Source organism: Gossypium arboreum, chromosome 2 (assembly GCF_025698485.1).
Source record: "Gossypium arboreum isolate Shixiya-1 chromosome 2, ASM2569848v2, whole genome shotgun sequence".
NCBI lineage: Eukaryota > Viridiplantae > Streptophyta > Magnoliopsida > Malvales > Malvaceae > Gossypium > Gossypium arboreum.
In genome coordinates, this window is record NC_069071.1 from 106,786,977 (window position 1) to 106,806,082 (window position 19,106).

Here is a 19,106-nt window from a genome sequence, read left to right on the forward strand (position 1 = left end):
TTATAATAAGTGTATAATTTCCTATTGGTCCTCTCTTAATTACCTCTTAAGCCATTTAATCATTTTAACAAGTTTTGCACATTTTTTAATTTAGTCCTTTTTAATTAATTAACTATCAAAATGTTAAAATTTTCTAACAAAATTTTAATACTAACTCAATGACACTTTGTAAATATTTATAAAAATATTTACAGCTCGATTTAAGAAATTGAGGTCCTAATACCTCGTTTTCAATACCAATTAATCTAATAATTCATTCTAAAACACAAATCAATAATTCGAATGGCTTCCTAAAATCATATTTAACTACTAAATAATAAATAATAAATAATAAAATTTTCGAACTCACTCATCAGATTTAGTGATCTCGAATCACTATTTTCGACACCACTGAAAATTGAGTTGTTACAAGTAGGCCACTGTTTGTATTGTCGATGACATGGCACTATCAAGTAAGGGGACCTTCACCTACATATACTTAAACACAAGGAGAGAGAGAGAGAGAGAGAGAGAGAGAGAGAGAGAGAGAGAGAGAGAGAGAGAGGATAGGCGAGGGGGGGGGGAGGAATATGGCGGGAGAGAGAGAGAGAGAGAGAGAGAGAGAGAGAGAGAGAGAGAGAAGGAGGGAGAGGGGGAGGGAGAGGGAGAGAGGGGAGGGAGGGGAGGATAGGGAGAGGGGAGGAGAGGGAGAGGATAGGGGGGGGAGGAGAGAGAGAGAGGGAGAAGGAGAGGGAGAGGGAGAGAGAGAGAGAGAAAGAGAGAGAGAGAGAGATTCGTAAGCCTTTTCCTCCTCTCTTTTTACCCTTTCACTCTAGCTCTCAACCTATCACAAGTGAATCGACTTTCAAACAACTACCACATTCTCCTTCCTTTCTCCTCATTGTTAAACACTAATATCATAATCCCTTATAATTTTTTGTACTTCCTTAGAATTTTTTGTAATCTGTCAAGAAATTTAATACTTTATCATAATAATAATTTTTGGTACACCCTAAGGGGAGGGAGGGGAGGGGAGAGAGAGACAGAGAGGAAGAGGGAGAGGGGGAGGGAGAGGGAGGGGGAGAGGGAGAGGGAGAGAGAGAGGGAGAGAGAGGGGAGGGGAGGGGAGAGGGGGAGGGAGGGGAGAGAGAAGGAGAGGGAAAGGAGAGAGAGAGAGAGAGAGAGAGAGATCGTAAGCCTTTTCCTCCTCTCTTTTTACCCTTTCACTCTAGCTCTCAACCTATCACAAGTGAATCGACCTCCAAACAATTCTCCTTCCTTTCTCATCATTGTTAAACACTAATATCATCATCCCTTATAATTTTTTGTACTTCCTTAGAATTTTTTGTAATCTGTCAAGAAATTTGATACTTTATCATAATCATTATTTTTGGTACACCCTCATAATTTTTTGTATGGTCTGAAAATTTTTGTATAGTTTCAAGATGAGGATTTGAAATGAGAAATGTAATTTTAGAGTAAGAAAAATTATTTTCTAATAATATTAAGAAATTTCATTAAGATTTTGTAATGAAAAAATGGTAACTTTTAAATTTTTATTTTTTTAATACTAATTTTTGGTATGAAATGTGTAAATTCATATTGACTTTTGAAACAAATACAATTAATTTCAAGATTTTTAAAACCAGACTGAATCAGACAGATTAATTTGATTCATAACATCAGAATTTGATTGACAAAATAATTTAAAAAAAATTTTAACTGATTAACCAACAAATCAATATAAACTAATTGAAGGGAATTGAAATTTTTATTTCTATTGTAAATTCATTAATTACTTATTTAATTAAACTACGAGGAATAGCATTTCCCAAGAGCTAGCCTATGATAGTCGATGGTTCAACGTTTGAGAGTTTGGAGTGTCTACCATTACCATATAGGCCGCCGCACCGCAAAACAAAACACTGCTACTGCTTTTTCCCCACTTTATAATATCCATCTCTCTCTATATATAACTAATCAGAGCCCAAAAAGAACAGCAAATTCCCAACTCCAAAAATGGACCTTTCTTCCTTCCGCTTGCTTTTTCTCCTCTCTCTTTTCGTAACCCATCTCTCTTTCTCTCATGTACTCGCTGATTCCCACTTTGAAGGATTTGACGCCGAAGAGGATGACCCTGTTGAAGATGACATCTTACATCACCATTCCATCCCATCACCTCCTGTAACTCAGTCCGACTCACGGCCCCTTTCAGATCTTGAAACCAAATCCCATCCTGATCCGAATCCTGTCCCCACTTCGGATCCTCCGTCCCAATCGGATCTTCAAAAGCCCTCCACTACTTCTTTCGACTACTGGGATGAGGACGAGTTCGAGGGTTTACCTATCGAACAACCACCACCCGAACCTCCAAAAGTTACTGAAACCGCTACTTCCGATGACCCAGAATCGAAAACAACCTCGAAGCCCCAAAACGCTACGGTTCCGAAGAAGTCGTTCACGGTGGAGATTGCCTGTGGGTCTTTCTTGATTGTTTTTATAGTCAATTACTTTACCGGTAAACGTGAAAACGAGAACCTTGCTTTGGCATGGGCAGCCAAATTCGCTACAAAAGGTTCTATCTTTGAGAAAAATTTCAGTCTTTTGGGTGTGGGAGAAGGGGAGGACTCGCCGTTACTGTTAAAAGAAGGGCAAACCGTATTCAAATTCTACGCGAGTGGACGAAGATACTGCCAGGGATTGCTGGCAACGATGGAGTTAAAGAGCAGACATGATCTGATATCGAGATTGTTTAATTTGGTGGTCCCGTGTAAAGATGAAATTACTTTTGAAGTTTATATGAATGACGAAGCAATGGATCAGGTGGTTTTCGCGGTGGCAAAGAAGAAAGCGGCCAAAGGGATGCAAAAAGAGGTGAGAGATTTACAAAGATTTGCCGGGTTGATGCCGACTCCTAGTGGAAGAAAATGGGTGGTGGATGAACTATCCGTCATTTCCGAATCAAAGGAGGTTGCTGGGGATCTGATTACCGAGACTGTGCTTGAGCAGGTTAGTTGGTCAAAGCTTTAGACTTATGTTGATTTTATTGTTTCCTTAATTATTTGTTTGATTTAATGGAATAATTTTTTCTGCCACTTCGTAGCATGATTTGGATTTCTTGTGTTATTCATTTGAATTAGTTGATTGGTAAAGAAATTGGATTTATGGGGACTAATGCATTAGTGTTGTTTGTCATAGGTTTTGATTCGAGAGTTTTAGTACTTTAAAGTGGCAGGCTACAAGCCTGGTTCATATGGTTGAATTTCTGTAGCATACAGTTCTATGAAATTCTTCTCTGATCTCTCTTGTTGCACTGTGTGTACTCAGAGATTCATTAGTATAGGAACAATAAAGTCAATGCTGAATGAAGCAATGCATGATTTTATGATAGTTTTGAAAATATTTAGGGGCATATCGTTAATTTTAAGTCATTTTGGATAAATACCTAGTTAGAGTTGGTAGGGTTATTTGCCTACTTGATCCATTATGTTTTAAACATTAATGAAGATAGATGTATTTGAAAATGATCAGTAGGAAATCTAGAAGTGGAATTCATAACCATTTTAATTGTTAGTTTGTGATTCCTTTGCATGGATGGGAGCTTCTGTACATGTTAAACCTTAAGCGTGTTGTGTACAATAGTTCAGGCCGCTGGCAAGCAGTTGCTTTAATTTGTTTTGAAACATGTATTTGTGCGAGTGGGATGAAAAGAATGGAACATTGCTACATTAGTAGCTAAAATCACAAGTTGGGTGTTAAATTTACTGTTCGTTCCATTTTGTACTGAAGCTTGTGTGATCAGATTTTATCAAGGATTTCTTCTCTGTTAGATTCCTAGCTTTTTAAGGTCTTGATTGAAGGGATGGCTGCGAGCTTGTGACAGTTTGTCTCAAGGATTTTCATATAGATTGTCTTCCGCTTCTTTTGTCCCTTCAAAGTTTTTATTAATAAGAATCATGGCATGAAGTTCCTTTTAAACTCCATGGCTTATGGATAAAGGAAAAATTATCAAATTCTTCTAGGTGCATGCGTGTGAGCTACTCAACCATCGTACTTATTAGTACTATTAGTAGTAGTCTTTTTCCATGGGAGAATGCGATAATTTTAATTAAGTTTCAATAATCTATGTGTTTTGCTTTCAAGTTCAGTGAAGAGATTATGACCCATGTTATCCAGTACATTATGTGGTTCTTTGAAATAGTTCAGTTGTTCATACTAATTTTTGGGGCCCATTGTAACTACCCTTTTATTGTCCTGTTAAGGTTTGCTTCAAATTTACTTGGCAGATTTAACATGCAGAATTAATTGTGATTGATAACCTGCAGGTTTTTGGGGACAAAGCTTTTGAGAAATACGGAAAGAATTTCATTTCGATGCATTTTTCAGATCAACATCCTGGTATGCACAGGAAGATGCTGTTGTTTAAGTTTGCCCTCCCTGATGCCAACCACATGGCTGAAATCACTCGCTTGGTAGCTCTTGTACCATACTACATTGACTTAATCGGGCGGTACAAGCTCAGCTCACAGGTGCTTCAGCTGGGACACTTGATTATATATCAAATTGTCAAATACATGTCCAACTTGGTAATCTTCTCGAAATCTTTTCTTTCTTATTGCAGGCTCGATCCAAAACTGAAGCTGCAAGAGTGAAGGCTGCCCAAGAAGCATACAAAGAACTTCAAAATGCAAGGCAAGAAGCATTGCAGAGAAAGAAAGCAGAGAAGAAAAAGATGTTAGAAGAGGCAGAGGCAAAGCTCAGTGCAGAAGCGGCTCGCAAGAGAGAAGCAAAAGATCGTGCTCGGCAGATGAAGAAAGCAATGCCAAGAATGAAGATGACCCGCGCACATTAGATGGCTGTGGACATTAGTAGTATGAATGCTTACTCATCTGCAGATTGCAGGTTATTAGTTCCCTGGTTTCTGTATGTCACTGGGAATGTATTTTTAGTTGTCAACTACCGATTCGGAATGTTCCTGAAGATACTGCTCCAGGAACTTGATAAAGTTTCTTCCATGGATGACATTTTAAACGCAATTCCCAAGTAATGATTTTGATGTGCTGATTTTGTCTATCGAATTGAGCAGTTTTGTTTTAGTTATCGTAATATACACCATACCAATCGGGGTATGATTTTAGAAGTATATTAAGGACAAAGGGATTGGATTTTAATGGTACTAGTACTTAAATTTTTAATTATTTTAAGTAGTTTTTCGTTATTGGCTGAGAAATTTTGTATTTTGATATTGTCTCTATTTTATTTTATATTTTCATGGTAAACTTCCTACTTTGAGTATAGTTTATATAATTAAAGATAAATTAATAAAATGTCCCATTCCAATGACATGCTTTCAATAATACATTCGGTCCAATTTTGATTTTTATAACTTTCTAGTTTCTCTCAAGTCTGAACTAAACTATTTCTTGATCCATTTATTTTATTTGTTCTTTTCTGATATTGTTTTTCACGGTACTTCCCATGCCAACTTAGATATGCTTAAACAATATTTTCAAGTCTGGTTCTAGAGTTTTATTTTATTTTTATTTCTAGATGTGTTCTAGCGTATATTCAAAATTTACTGAAGCAAACACATTGTTATATCTATTTGGTACCGTTACATAAGTGGTCTAATAATGATTGGACTCAGATACAACCATTAACGGTTGATCAATGTGATGCATCTTTAACTAATTTTTAAACCTCTCAATGTTGTGATTACCATAAAATTTTCTCCTCTATTGTGCATTAATTTATAATGTTTTTATGCAATATCTCTACCGTATATCAAGTCTTTATATTAGTGTTATTTTTCCTTCTTATTAATGAAAATATTTTTTACTCAAAAGAATAACCATGTTAAATAATCTTATATTCCAATAATATTCTTATCAAAATAGTTTTACATTTTGGTGAACCAAACAAATCTTATAATTTTATAATGTAATTCTACTTTCAAAAGGATCACAAGTAATATTCAAGTTTTTGTTTTCTTCACAACTTAAAATGAAAACTAATCAAGTTATGTATACTAGGTTTATTTAGGGCCTGTTTTGTTCATTGCTGAAATGGCCTCAAGCATATTTAAGGCATTTAATTATATCATCAAGGAGATTACAAGTTTAGCAAGGAGGATGCCTCTTGAAATACTATTATTTTCTGATACAACAATGGATACTTACTGGTCAGAGCAGTTAGCATCTTTTATTATCCCTCAATTTAGGACATCAATGATATTCTATAGATTGTATTTGGTCATGATTGACCCTAAACTCCCTGCTAAGTAACTCTATTTTCTAAACAACGTACCTGGTTTAAAAGTTTTGAACCTTCTCTTAAGAACTGAAAGAAGAACAGAGCCAACAAACGGCCAAGTTGTTATGATGGAAATGTACACAAGCAACCAGATTGATTGTCTGCTCCGCCGTGAAAGCTTATCAATGCGTCCTTGAACAGGGACAATCAAATCCTTTACATTTTGCTCCACTTGCTGCTTTATTTGCTTCTCAGGGTTTAGTTTATCTGTCAAGTCAACACTTGTTCCCTTATCAGAAATTGTACCTTCATCCTTCTTACTGTGAGTTGTATCCTCGTCTGAAATGCCTTCTACAAAAGCATCTGTTTGTTCATTGCTCATTGCAGTCACCATTCCATCCTCCATAACATTCAAATAAGGTGCCTGATCAATTGAACTTTGCAGTGGCTTGGGCATAGTAGAACCTTGCATCTGCAAGAAAACATTAAAGTTGAATGAATTTGTAGAAACAGGCAGTTAGTTAACACAGAAGCCTCTTCCCACCACAATTGTTAAGAGAGTTGTCACCAAGTTAACCAATTTTCCCATTAAACATTAAGAATTCTAATGGAGTTGATCAGATCCCACTGGTCGCTGATAGTTACTAGTTTGACACATATTTCACTGCCTTGCTGGGAGGAACTGCAGAGAATTTTTGCTAGGCTGGTTCAGGCAGCACGAAATGAGGTAGGAGAATTAACTATTTAGCTGCTAAAAGAGAATTTTAATTCACAGGCTTTTGACTTTGGAGAGTGCCTGACTGCGTTATCATATCACAAAATGGGTGCAGATATGTCCATTTTGTTCAAATAAAGTACAACAATTTCCTACAAAATAAGTTAACTGAAACTTTTACCTTCTTTCTTCCTTCAATATGTGGGCTAATCCTTAGAACACCAAAGAACTCATTAACAACTCTTACCCACCTGCAATTCAATGAATAAGAAACCGTGTAACTTGACACAATGAACCTTATATTACAACTTGTTACATAATCAGACACAGCTGCTAGTATAACAAATATATGAAATTACACATAGTCATAGCATGTCTTACAAGATGCTCAATCATGAATAATAGTACGGGTTATTTTTCAACCCCACCAATTCTATCAAATTCTTCTGTTAGGATCCTTGCGAATCATAAACTGGGAGCTCAGGTGTAAAGTAGAAACATGAATGTGAGTTTTGAGGTGAGATAAATGAAATTGTGAACATGATATATATATACACACAAAGATAAGCTTTTGTTTGTGTGTGTATATGTATATAGTATCAAAGATGCCAATTATTACCATATGCTAGATGCTGTTATCCCCTCATAGAATGCTAGATGTCCTCCATGCGGTGTAGTAGCTAGAATAATATTTTCATTGAGCCTAGAAGTAAACCAAACAGAAGGTTAGCTTTAAAAAGAAGGAAGTCAAGTATAATATTGTCCTTGTTAGACTATGATGGAATATTGATGATGACATGAAACTTGGGTCAGACATATAACTTTACCATTCAAGTGGAGAATGTAATCGAGTGTTTGGCAATATCAACAAGGTATACTACCAACATGTTAAGACTCATTTCAGTGTTGGCAGTATAGACTAGTAGTTTAGGTTTTACTTGATGTTGGAATAAAAATGTTCTGCTCATAAACCCCTCCTTGTTGTGACTGCTATGTTAATTGTATAAAAAGATAAGATGCAATGTAAGCTTGAACACATAAAGAGTTTCATACAACAAAATATGTCATGCTCATAGTGGAACTGCAAATTTAATGCACATAAACCTATAATAATACTAAGGAATCAAATGGTTCCACTCACTTGAATCTAAAGTAAGTAGCACACTGTTTATTTGTCCAAGTGCCCCAAAAAATGGGGCAGAGAAGGCTTTTAAAGAGAGGTTATTGGGGAATGAAGAGTGATTTCTTACCTACATTCATCCCATGGAATAGCTTCACTGGTGCACACTGGATCATCCAAAGCACTGACACACAGGAGAGGCACTGACACATTTTCTACATAATTAGTACTGCTTGATCTCCTATAATATGTATCCACAGTCTGAAACGCATGGTGGCCTTTGTTAGAATGGAAATATGGAAAAGAAATAGAATAATAATTTTTTACCTCAAATTTCCCAAGAACTCGAGTAGCATGGTTGTCAAAATCCCTAAGAGAACTTGACTGTGAAAACACAAGCAGAAAAGAATTAGGAGATTCTTCATTAGGAAAAAAGAAACTGAAAATTTCTTTGAAACAATGTTGGGAGTAAAGAGGATGAAATAAAACGAGACGAGGCATTTGATTTGGTGGAGTTTATCGCCATTTGAGGACATATTACATCTATTTTCAAACCAGTACTATTTGTGTCAAAGCAGCTAGCAATGTTATCCCTCTAAGATGCTTCAACTATGTGACTGACATGCTTGTTCTCGCATACAGTAGGAAATTTTTGAGTACCTTTTCAATGCCTTCCCAATTTGCAAGACGAGACAAGATAGACTGATGCCTAAATAAAAGCACAAAGTATATTATTAAAATGGTACCTCGAAAGTAAGTAAACTGATTCTGCAAAATGAAGTAATGAATGCGTACAATTGTGCATAACCTTGCAGGCCAACTGTTAGTGCTCTGTCATATAATTTCTGCATAGGTCGACGGTTTATGAACCTATCACATATCTGCAAAGAAGAGATTTAGTACATAACCTTTCCAAAAAGAAGACAAAGTGGCAGCACTTTAGTTAAGAGTTCATGAGAGACAAAGAGTAAGTGAGATTTGATTTAAGCAGGAAGTGGTCCAAGATGCCACTACAGCCATTGGCCATCCATGACAGACTTGGCAATGGTGGCAGTAGCATAATTGCAGAAGGTTTCTCCCCTTATATCTGCAATAGGAAATGCCGACATATTTAAGCTCAAAAGAAACAGGCATGTTTTCAACCGATATACCTATATAAGGCAAGGAATTACTTGGTTCCATGGTTAGGTCATGTGGAACCAGATCAACGTAATGGCAGTTGACTATCCCTGTTTGTTCTTCTAAACTTGAACCTTCTGGTGGGGTTTCGAAAAGCAATTACCTCGCAACAAATGCATAGAACTTTATTCTCAATAGGGATGGTTAAGTCCTCTTATCATCTATCTCCTTTATCTCTCTTTTCTATTCCTATATTTTAGGCCAAAAGTGGATGTATTAAATTACAGATGCCTTTCTAGGCAACACATGTGAGGCGTAGGCCGCTAGAAGTCAAAGGCGTTGAAGACGAAAAGGAAGACAAGTAATCTTAGTTTTAGAAATACTCCTAATTAGAATAATTTATTTTAGCAAGTATCTTATTGCATTATTAAAAGCCCTTCTTTTTTAGTTTCCTTAATTTTGGTTTCCTACTCTAAAGAGTAAACCCTGTGTACCTCCATTTAAGAAGGATGATTCTGAGTAATAAAACAAGTTAGAATTTTATTTCAATTCCAAGGTTTAAGACTCCCTTCCTAACTAACCTAAGGTTAGTAGCCCTCTTCAACGATAGGTTAGGCTCGTGCTACAAATCTCAACATAGGGAAGCTCCCTCAATTGAAAGCGAACTTTCCTGTGAATCACCTGGTGACTCGATCCATCAGCCGTGAGCTTAACACATTAATTTAGTGCAATAGAAGCTTTCACAAATTGGGAGCAAAAGAGGATATAGAATTTGAAAAATGCAGATGAAATAGAGATCGGAGTCTTGGTTGTATGATAGCAATAAAAATACTAACCAAGAGGTCCCAAGGAGAGCATATAGCTGCAGCACCAAAAAGAGGAGTATTTGCCCCATCCTCTCCAAGATATTTTACCTGAGAGTGGAAGGAGAAAGCATATATTTGAGCTTGCAAACAATAACTAAAACAACTCTATATGTGGAAAAAACAAAATATTAAGAATTTGGCAATATGGACATCATTTGTCAAACAGGACAAGGACATTACTAAAAATACATTGAACTTAGAAGGCTGGATCTGAACCACAATTATCTTTTATAGCAAATATTGTGCATTAGGAACAAACAGAAAATGGGTTTATATTCATAATTCAAAATTAAACCCAGAATTAGATTTGACATTTCTTTTACCTAACCTGGCTGCAGCAGATGAAACAAAAAGTAAATATTCATCTGAAAGTTAAGAGTAATAAATCAGCTAAAGCACATAAATATCGTCACAGGTGATACAGTTAGAAAAAAAATAGAAGAAGCATTATCACATCCAAGGAAAATTTCTAAATGACATGCAAGTTCTAACACTCAACTACTTTCGTGATGCTCATAAACATAATCAGAAGAATTCAGATACCAGAATATTGGCACCAATGCTAGTTCCAACAGCATACAGAGGAGCTTCTGGATATTCACAACGTATATGGTCAATGATTTTCCGTAGATCTTCAGTCCATCCAGCATTATAACAGCAATCAGACTGAAAATAAGTTCATTTAGGTGGAATTGACAAGTTTGAAAATGGTACTTAGATGATTCAGAATCTAGGCAGAAAAAAGGTTCCGTAACAAAACTCACCGTTAGAGATACACCTCCCAGTCCACGATGATTGCTTACAACAACATTCCAACCCTGTCTTGCCAAGTTGAACGCAAGATGCTTCACATACTGTACACGCAGCAACGCTTCTATTAACTACTTCAACGACAATATGAGAGAACAAATATAAATATAATATCTACACATTTAAAAAGAAAAAAATAACTTACCGCAGCAGCAGAATCGCTGGTCAAGCCAGGAATCACAATCACAATCGGAGTTTTATCACCTTTAGGAGCAGCGGAACTATCAGGCATGCAGGAGGTACCACCCACAACTGTTATTAGTTACAGATGCACAATATTAAAAATTAAGCCATATATATTACTTTAAAGAAGGAATTCCCTCCCATTCTTAAATTTGAATAACACACATGAATGTTCTAAAAAATAAAAAATAGAAGAATAAAATCATGAGAAGATGAATAAAATCTGACCATCCGTGTAAGTTAGCCAGTCCAGAGCAATTGTTCCACCATCAAAGGCACGGAATAAATGTCTAAGAATAATAAACGCTTAGCAGATTAACATTTATCCAAAGAAAATGAAATTGAAAAAAAACTTGAAAAAGGAATAGAAAAAGAATTGAACTGACCGTCTATAAGTAAGTGGAGGAGGCCTTCCCAGAAAACTCAAGAAAGCAGTCTGAAGATGAGGACTAGAAAGCCATGGAGTGGCCAAGTACCTGCGCCATTGTTGAACAAATCGTAAACAAGCAGAAGATGTGAATTCGAGTTTCGACTGATTAACTGAGAAATCCAGGAATAAAAAAATAATAATATTTACCTTCCTTGGAGTATCTTACAGTTGGCGACGACTGATTGGGCAAGGTCGGAGCAGGAGTTGTAAGTTAACGTAACGGGATCGCCTCTGGAAAGAGTGAGTAAATCGTGAAGAAAATGAATCTCCAAAAATCTGTAAAGAAATATGAGAAAGAGAAAGGAAGCGGCGAAGAAATAATGGGAGAAGGGGATTAAAGCAAGTGCTTGGAAAAGAAGATCGTAGGGAGAGATGGAGGCTTTTGCTGCAGCTAACGGTTCCCAATCCATTGATTTTGGAAATGAATCCAATGAGAAGAGGGAGAAAGAAATAAAATAAAAGAGAGGAAAATCCAATGAGTATATGGATAACATATGACGTTGGGATTTCAGTGAAGTTTGTTTGGAAGAAAAATTACAAAACTAAAGCCGCCGTCTGTGGGAATCGAACCCACGACCACGTGGTTAAAAGCCACGCGCTCTACCGGCTGAGCTAAGACGGCTTGTTGGAAAATCTTCTGTTTAGAATTTAAATCTATAAAAATATCTAAAAGATAAAATTTTGTCCCAAGGTAGTTTTCTGAGTACGGTGAGGCTGTGGTAGCGAAGATGATTACGTGTATACTTTTTCCCATTAATTGGGGTTTAAATATGCATTTATTATTCATATTTCAAAATTTAATTATTTTATTAAATTTAGGTTTGTTATTTAGTTATATGACTATTAAGTAATTATTTTTATTTCAAAATGGACACCAATAAATTTAAAAAAATTAACAATATTAATAATTAGACTTGAATTTTAAAATTTAAAATTAAAAAGATTAAATTTTAAATTTATGAAAAATACAAGGACTTATAGTATAATATTAAAATTTTGTTAAATAAATAAATTTCAAAACATCAAAATCAATTAAATAAATTTATTCAATTAAGTCTTTTTCTAAAATTTAAAATTTTATTTTATGTTTCCAAATTAAAATCAACTCTATTAACTCATATTTTATAATGGCATATAAAACTCAAATTTCTTTTAATTATATGATCTTCAATTTTTATGTCAAGCTTAAAGTAAAGAAAAATCATTATAATTATTTTTGTTGCATCAAAGTTGATTTATAGAAATTTAGTAGCATCAAGTGGTCAAATTAATCTAAATATATATATATATTAAAAATGGCATTAGAATTTATTTTAATGAGTCTCTATAATATCAATTCAAGATGGTTTTCATAGGTATAGAAATTTATTTGAAGGTATTAGCAATTTAGTTTCGAGAGAAATATTGAGAAAAAGTATTTAATGATCTAATTTTTTATTTTGTTATATTTTTAATTTGTTATTAAATTTTATTGAATGGTATTTTTTTATTTCTCAATTAATTTTTCAACAACATTTCGAGATTTTATTTTTCTAAACTTTTATATAGAATTTTCTATTTTTCAATAATTTTGAATTTTTTTTTACAATTTTTATACAAAATAAGAGTTAGACTAAAATATTATTGTCGAAACCATTTTCAAATCGAGTTTTGGAAAATGGGGATCGACTTTAAAATGAAAACGGGAGTCGCCACCAACCTTTTTAGGTGTGATTGGATCACCTTTAAAACATTTTGTTTTAAAATCATTAGTTTTTGGTCTACGAAATAAAAGAAAGGGTTCAGGAGTCGGTTACGTTCGAGGAAGGATTAGCAACCTCGTAACGCCCAAAAATTGGTACCTAATTAATTATCAAATGTCTTTAAGGTCGGAAATTTAAAAATTTTAAGATGCAATCCGCTTTAAAATATTTCGATTTTTTAAAATTGAGATTCACTTGTATCAAAATATTGACACTAAGTTATCCTTTTTTTTTTTTGAAATCCCTATCTCAAAACGACAAAACACCGCATCCAATAAGTTAGGACACAACGCTTTGAAATTTCAAGATAGTTGCTCGTATTTTGAAAATCTAAAAAATTTTAGAAGGGTACTTTGACTATTCGAACTCAACGAGAGAAGTTGCAACCCAATAAGTTAGGACACTACTTTTCTCGAAGTTTTCAAACATCAAGCATTGCCTTTTATTTTTTTGAAAACTTTGAAGTCTCGTTTTTTAAAACTGATGCATGAAAGAGCATGGATGACATACAATATGGCATATTATCATAATAGGTAAGTAAAAGCATGAATTTAAACAATATGATAGCAATAACATAAAGATCATGCATTAGATACATACATATATAAAAATAATAATAAATATAGCAAATCTTAACATACGTACAAAGATATTCATAGCATATATAAATAAGCAAAAAATACAAAAAAATGACATTTAATACCCAAATGATATATACAATATAAAAATATCAACAAGTTATTATATATAAAATAAAGTGAGTGATTGTTTGACAAGATATACATATAATACAAATAAAATATGATATTTAATAATAAAATAGTATTTAATATACAATATATAATATATAATAACAAAAATTTATAAAAGAATAATAATTATATAAAAATAAAAATATATTGGTTTAGAAAAATAATGTATAAAATTCCAAATATGTAAAAGGATTTTTATAATAAAATAATTATATAATATATAAATATAAGTTTAGTATAATATAAAATAAGTAATTAATGATGAAATATGTGATTATACAAATTATAATATTATAATATCCTCAAAATAGGTAATAATAGAATATAAATAAAGTAATTATTAATATATAAATAAAGATAAGTATATAATACAAGTTAAAGTCTTTAATGATAATAACATATAGATAAATATATATGATAGTATAAAAAATGACATAATAATATAGAATAATATATAATATGTACGTAAAAATAATGTACAGTATATACAAATATAATATAAGTAAAATATAATAACCATATAAATAATAATGTAAAATAATAATATAAAATATCATATTGTTAAAATGTAAGATAATATAAAGATAAAGATATTTAAACATTAAATGGTAAAAATATAGTATAGATATAGAGGAAAATAATATAAGTAGTATTTTAATAATAATATATATATTTTAAGGAAAAAAAGTTTATATATAAAATAAAATAACAAAATTTAAAAATAGTAAAAATAAGGGTTAAAATAGAATTCAAATAGATTTATAAGGCTAATTTGCAAAATAATATAAGTTCTGGGCTTGGTTTGCAAAAATTAAGACGACAAAGGACTCACTGGGCAATTTTCCCTAATCCAAAACGACACCGTTTCCAAAATGTAATAACCGTTGGGACTAAATTAAAACTAAAACAAAATAATAGGGCCAAATCATAAATAAAATAAAATGTAATTATAAAGTCAAAAGGATATAAGGACTGGTTGGGTAATTAACCCAATTCTAAAAAATGCACAGATCCTCCCCGGGTAATCGGGTCAACGCGCGGATCCTGATGTTTGATACGACACCGTTTTGAGCTTATTAAGTTAAGCAGAAACGATGTCGTTTCAAAGAGGCTATATAAGCCAAAACTTCAGCCTTAGAAATCATTTTGCACCGTTAAAAAAAAAATTTGAAACTCTCTGCAGAGAGGATAGGAGGAGTTTCCAGTTTTGGCCTTCGGCCACTGGGCCTTATTCGCCCACTAGGCCTTATTCGCCCACGCGCCTCACGCGCCGTCGTTCATGGTGGTTTGAAGGTTTAAAACCTTCATCCTTCCCCAGGTAACCTCCTTTACTTTAGATCCCTCTCGTATATGTTATAACATTTCATATATATTTAGAATAAAGTACAAAATATGCGAGTAAATCACCTTTTGAGAAACTGCTGGTATTTTTCTTGAACAAATTTGTGTAAGTATATTTCTTTTTCTGTAAAAAAAAAAAGGTCCCTTACATTGTTTTTCATTCGGGCTTTTATAGCCACTGTTTATTACATAAACTGGAAAGAAATCAAAGATTTCTTTCCATTTCTCGTCTACTGTATCATATCTTTGATTGTGATCTCTTTATTTTAGTTTCCTTTTTTTGCTTTTCGTATCTGCTGTGTTTCTTTCCTTTCTTTGCAGGTGCTCGCGAAAAATCCGGTAATGGAAGGATCACTGGCGTTGATGGAGGCCTGAAGTCTGGCGATGGTGTCGGTGAGGTGCTGGTTGGTAGCTGAGGAGTCGTCTAGGCTGTGCTGAGAAGGCTCATTAATGGCCTCGATTTTGGGGAATTCAACAAACACTCCCCAAGGCTTCCAAAAGCTGCTGCGGCGTGAGGGGAAAGAGCTAGGGTCGAAAACCCTAGCTGGAAATTTTAGATTTTGGGCCTAGTTCATTTTGAGCCGTTGAATTGGGTCAAAGGTGTAATGGGCATGCTTATGGGGTATTTGGGTTACCAGTCTGCTAGGTCTAGGCTAAATGGGCTGTAAAAGGACTGCTTAATAAATAAACATTTATTTATTTTTTCAATTTTAAATCCCGAGCAAATTTTGCTTACTACAATTATTATATTAATTTTAAAGAAAAATAGCACTTAATAGCACAGTGAGCACCAAATTATAATTTTTTTTAATTAAGTTGTCAAAACAAAAATTTACCATTGGTGTCGTTAAGTTCTCCAGTTCAAATGCAAACTGCATTGATATGCTAAGCATGGAGCTCTGGAGAAGATTCCCTCACCGGCTGCTTCTAATCCGCAGCTTCGTTGACGCCAGGATCAAGTGGGTTCGTGACCCATACCTAGACATTGCCGTCGAAAGAGAGAAAAACCTCAAAGAAATCCTTTCCCTCAAAAACCAAATCCTCTCCTCTCCCTCCAAATCCCTCCCCCTTTCCTCTCTCTCCCCTCTCAAATCCCACTTCAATCTCCCCACCTCTACTTCCAAGCTCTTTCAAAACTACCTTCCATTTTCTCCCCTTCCAACCCTCTCCTCTCTTCCTCTCCACGTCAAGCTCACCCCTCAAGCTATGACTCTGCACAAAGAGGAGCTAGCCATTCACAACTCTCCCCCTCATCGAAACGACGTCGTAAACAGGTTGGCTAAGCTCTTAATGCTGACTAAAGCAGGTAGGCTGCCTTTACATATCTTAGACAAGTTCAAATTTGATCTCGGCCTTCCCACTAATTATATTACCTTTCTTCTTTCTGATTATCCTGATTATTTCCAAATTTGTGAATATAAAAACCCTTCTGATGGAAAAGAAACCCTTTTTTTAGAGCTTATTTCTTGGAGGAATGAACTTGCCATTTCCGAAATGGAAAAGAGAGCTTCTTTTTCTGACAGTGTGAAATTGAAAAAAGGATTGCCGTTAAGGTTTTCGATGAAATTACCCAATGGGTTTGATTTAGAGAAGAAGGTGAAGAATTGGGTTGACACATGGCAAGATTTGCCTTACATTTCACCTTACGAAAATTCATTTCATTTAGGGCCTAATAGTGACCAGGCGGAGAAATGGACTGTGGCAGTGCTTCACGAGTTGTTGTGGCTGTTGGTGTCAAAGAAGACTGAAGGAAAGAATGTGTTTTGTTTGGGAGAGTATTTAGGGTTCGAGAACCGATTTAAGAAGGCGGTGATGCATTTTCCGGGGATATTTTATGTTTCGAATAAGATTAGGACACAGACCGTGGTGCTTAAGGAAGCTTATAGGAAAGATTTCTTGATGGAGAAGCATCCATTGATGGGTATGCGGTTTAGGTATATTCATCTTATGAATAAGTCGGAAAAGTTTCGAAAAAGAGATGGTGTTCCAGTGTTTAGGAGGAAAAGAAAGGTTATGTCAAATGCTGATAAAGGGGAAGTTATAAAAGAAGATAAGAATGTGGAGGAAAATAAGGATTTAAACTTGTTGTCTGGTTCGGGATCTAAGGATGGTTTTGATGATGAGCCTTCTAAAGCTCAGGTAATGGATATATAGTCTGTAAAGGATACACAAACATATGAATAAAGATAAATATGATTTCAGGGAGAATTCTGCTAGAGCAAGCATGACTGCGTGTACTTCCTTGGCGTATCAATGTATTTGAACTGCACCTATGCAAAAGAAAGAAGCATAAAACCAGACATGGGCTTAGAGGGATGCTCAGTTTCTCAGAATGTCGATTTTTGAAGTTAATATAAGTAATTATGAAACAGGGCAGACGATGGGACGATAGTTGTGCAAATGATGTGAACACAATGGTCCGTAATTGGGTGATGACTTTGACTGGATGAGAACGTTTAATCTTTGATTTGTGGCTGTATAGACTACAATTAGTTGATGCCTACTCTAGTATTTACAAGATGCAGTTGTGCTTTTTAAGTTTCACACTCGATTATGATGCTGTTCTGTGTTGAATGTGTAAACAGGCACACGCATCTTGGTACTATCCATCGAACAATATAAGGTCACACATTGGAGATGACAGAGTGACCAAGTGTAAAAGTTTTGTCTACTACTGCCAGAAATATTATAAGAACTGATTCGATGAATTGAACAAAACTTTTGTTTGAAAGTGGTGATGCATTGGTAAAATTGTGGAAGTTTGTTGATCACTTGGTCTTCGTAAAGGACCACAAGGGGTCATCATCACAATATTCACAAATCTTAAGGAGAAACCTTATAGAAAGTTCAAAACATTGTAAAAATGAGGAAGTTGGATATGTAAAGAAAGAATATACTGATGTTGTAGGAACTTAGAAAACAGAATAAGAAATTTCAGCAGAAACTTAAGTTTTAAGCTTTGATATCTTGTTGAACAAACAAAGGAGTTAAGCCCAAGCTATAAGAACAGAATGCTTGAATAAAAACCAAAAACAAGATGAATTTGTTGAATAATTTATCATCTATTTCTTAAAAACAAAAGCATTACATATAACAAGTAGACCTGATCATGGGTCGGGCCACTCGGCCCAGCCTGAAAATCCGCCCGAAATGTGGGAGGGTTTGAGCAAAAATATAGATCCCGACAAATGGGCTTGGACAAAAAAATAAGGCTCATTTAAAAAACAGGTTAAGCCTCGAGTAAAGTATTTTCGGCTCGAGTCCGGCCCGACCCAAGTTCACTAAAAGACAAAAAAATTGCTCTTTTTTTTGTTGAATGTTATTTTCTTGTTGTTTTATTCCTATTTTGTTACTATTTTATTATTATGTTACAATTATTTTATTGTTATTGTTTGGATATTATATAAAACTTATTTTATTGTTAATTTTGTTATTATTTTAAAGGCAGTTGTTAATTTTGTTATTATTTTAGAGGCGATTGCTTATTAAGTTGTATTTATCTTAGTGTTATTTAAGTCTACATATTTTTAAAATTTTTTTCAATTTGTTGGGAAATATTTATTTTAATTTTTAGTATTTTGGTGTATTATATATATTTAAAAATTATATAAAAATAATATAAAAATTAATACGGGCGGGCCAGGTCGGGCTTGGATTTTAGCATTTTTATCCGGGTCGAGCTTGGGCAAAATTTTAGGCCAATTTTTCGGGCCAGGCTGGGCCCAAGCCTAGTACATGTGCCTAAATTTTTAGTTGAGCCCTGTCTGGCCCGATCCATGATCACTTTTAATAACAAG

The 19,106-nt window shown here is 34.4% G+C and overlaps 3 protein-coding genes and 1 non-coding gene across 4 annotated transcripts; 2 read left to right on the forward strand and 2 right to left on the reverse strand.

Moving 5' to 3' along the window:
- The first annotated feature begins 1,821 nt into the window (after positions 1-1,821).
- LOC108467145 (uncharacterized protein At5g49945) lies at positions 1,822-5,209 on the forward strand. Its single transcript, XM_017767684.2, has 3 exons — positions 1,822-2,988; positions 4,305-4,508; positions 4,601-5,209. The coding sequence occupies exons 1-3, from the start codon at positions 1,999-2,001 to the stop codon at positions 4,829-4,831; spliced, it is 1,425 nt and encodes a 474-aa protein (XP_017623173.1). The 5' UTR covers positions 1,822-1,998; the 3' UTR covers positions 4,832-5,209.
- Positions 5,210-6,027: 818 nt separating this feature from the next.
- Positions 6,028-12,024, reverse strand: LOC108467259 (uncharacterized). The gene is made up of 14 exons (XM_017767853.2): positions 11,622-12,024; positions 11,431-11,520; positions 11,273-11,334; positions 11,007-11,113; positions 10,816-10,905; positions 10,595-10,717; positions 10,022-10,099; positions 8,862-8,947; positions 8,727-8,775; positions 8,394-8,450; positions 8,197-8,327; positions 7,566-7,649; positions 7,128-7,197; positions 6,028-6,703 (listed from the first exon to the last, which is right to left on the reverse strand). Exons 1-14 carry the CDS (start codon positions 11,966-11,968, stop codon positions 6,266-6,268), a joined length of 1,812 nt encoding a protein of 603 aa, XP_017623342.2. The 5' UTR covers positions 11,969-12,024; the 3' UTR covers positions 6,028-6,265.
- On the reverse strand, positions 12,024-12,096 carry TRNAK-UUU (transfer RNA lysine (anticodon UUU)). The gene has a single exon. It is a non-coding gene; the product is annotated as a tRNA-Lys (tRNA).
- Positions 12,097-15,410: 3,314 nt separating this feature from the next.
- LOC108466448 (protein WHAT'S THIS FACTOR 9, mitochondrial) lies at positions 15,411-18,363 on the forward strand. The gene has a single exon (XM_017766809.2). The coding sequence runs from the start codon at positions 16,192-16,194 to the stop codon at positions 17,461-17,463; it is 1,272 nt and encodes a 423-aa protein (XP_017622298.2). The 5' UTR covers positions 15,411-16,191; the 3' UTR covers positions 17,464-18,363.
- The last annotated feature ends 743 nt before the right edge of the window (positions 18,364-19,106 follow it).

Coding starts and splice junctions, on each gene's coding strand:
- LOC108467259 (XM_017767853.2), bottom strand. CDS start 11,968: ATGTTATCCATATACTCATTGGATTTTCCTCTCTTTTATTTTATTTCT. Junction 8,948..10,021: donor GCTCTCCTTGGGACCTCTTG/GTTAGTATTTTT, acceptor TCTTCTTTGCAG/ATATGTGATAGGTTCATAAA. Junction 8,328..8,393: donor GAGTTCTTGGGAAATTTGAG/GTAAAAAATTAT, acceptor CATGCGTTTCAG/ACTGTGGATACATATTATAG.
- LOC108466448 (XM_017766809.2), top strand. CDS start 16,192: ATGCTAAGCATGGAGCTCTGGAGAAGATTCCCTCACCGGCTGCTTCTA.
- LOC108467145 (XM_017767684.2), top strand. CDS start 1,999: ATGGACCTTTCTTCCTTCCGCTTGCTTTTTCTCCTCTCTCTTTTCGTA. Junction 2,989..4,304: donor CCGAGACTGTGCTTGAGCAG/GTTAGTTGGTCA, acceptor GATAACCTGCAG/GTTTTTGGGGACAAAGCTTT. Junction 4,509..4,600: donor GGTACAAGCTCAGCTCACAG/GTGCTTCAGCTG, acceptor TTCTTATTGCAG/GCTCGATCCAAAACTGAAGC.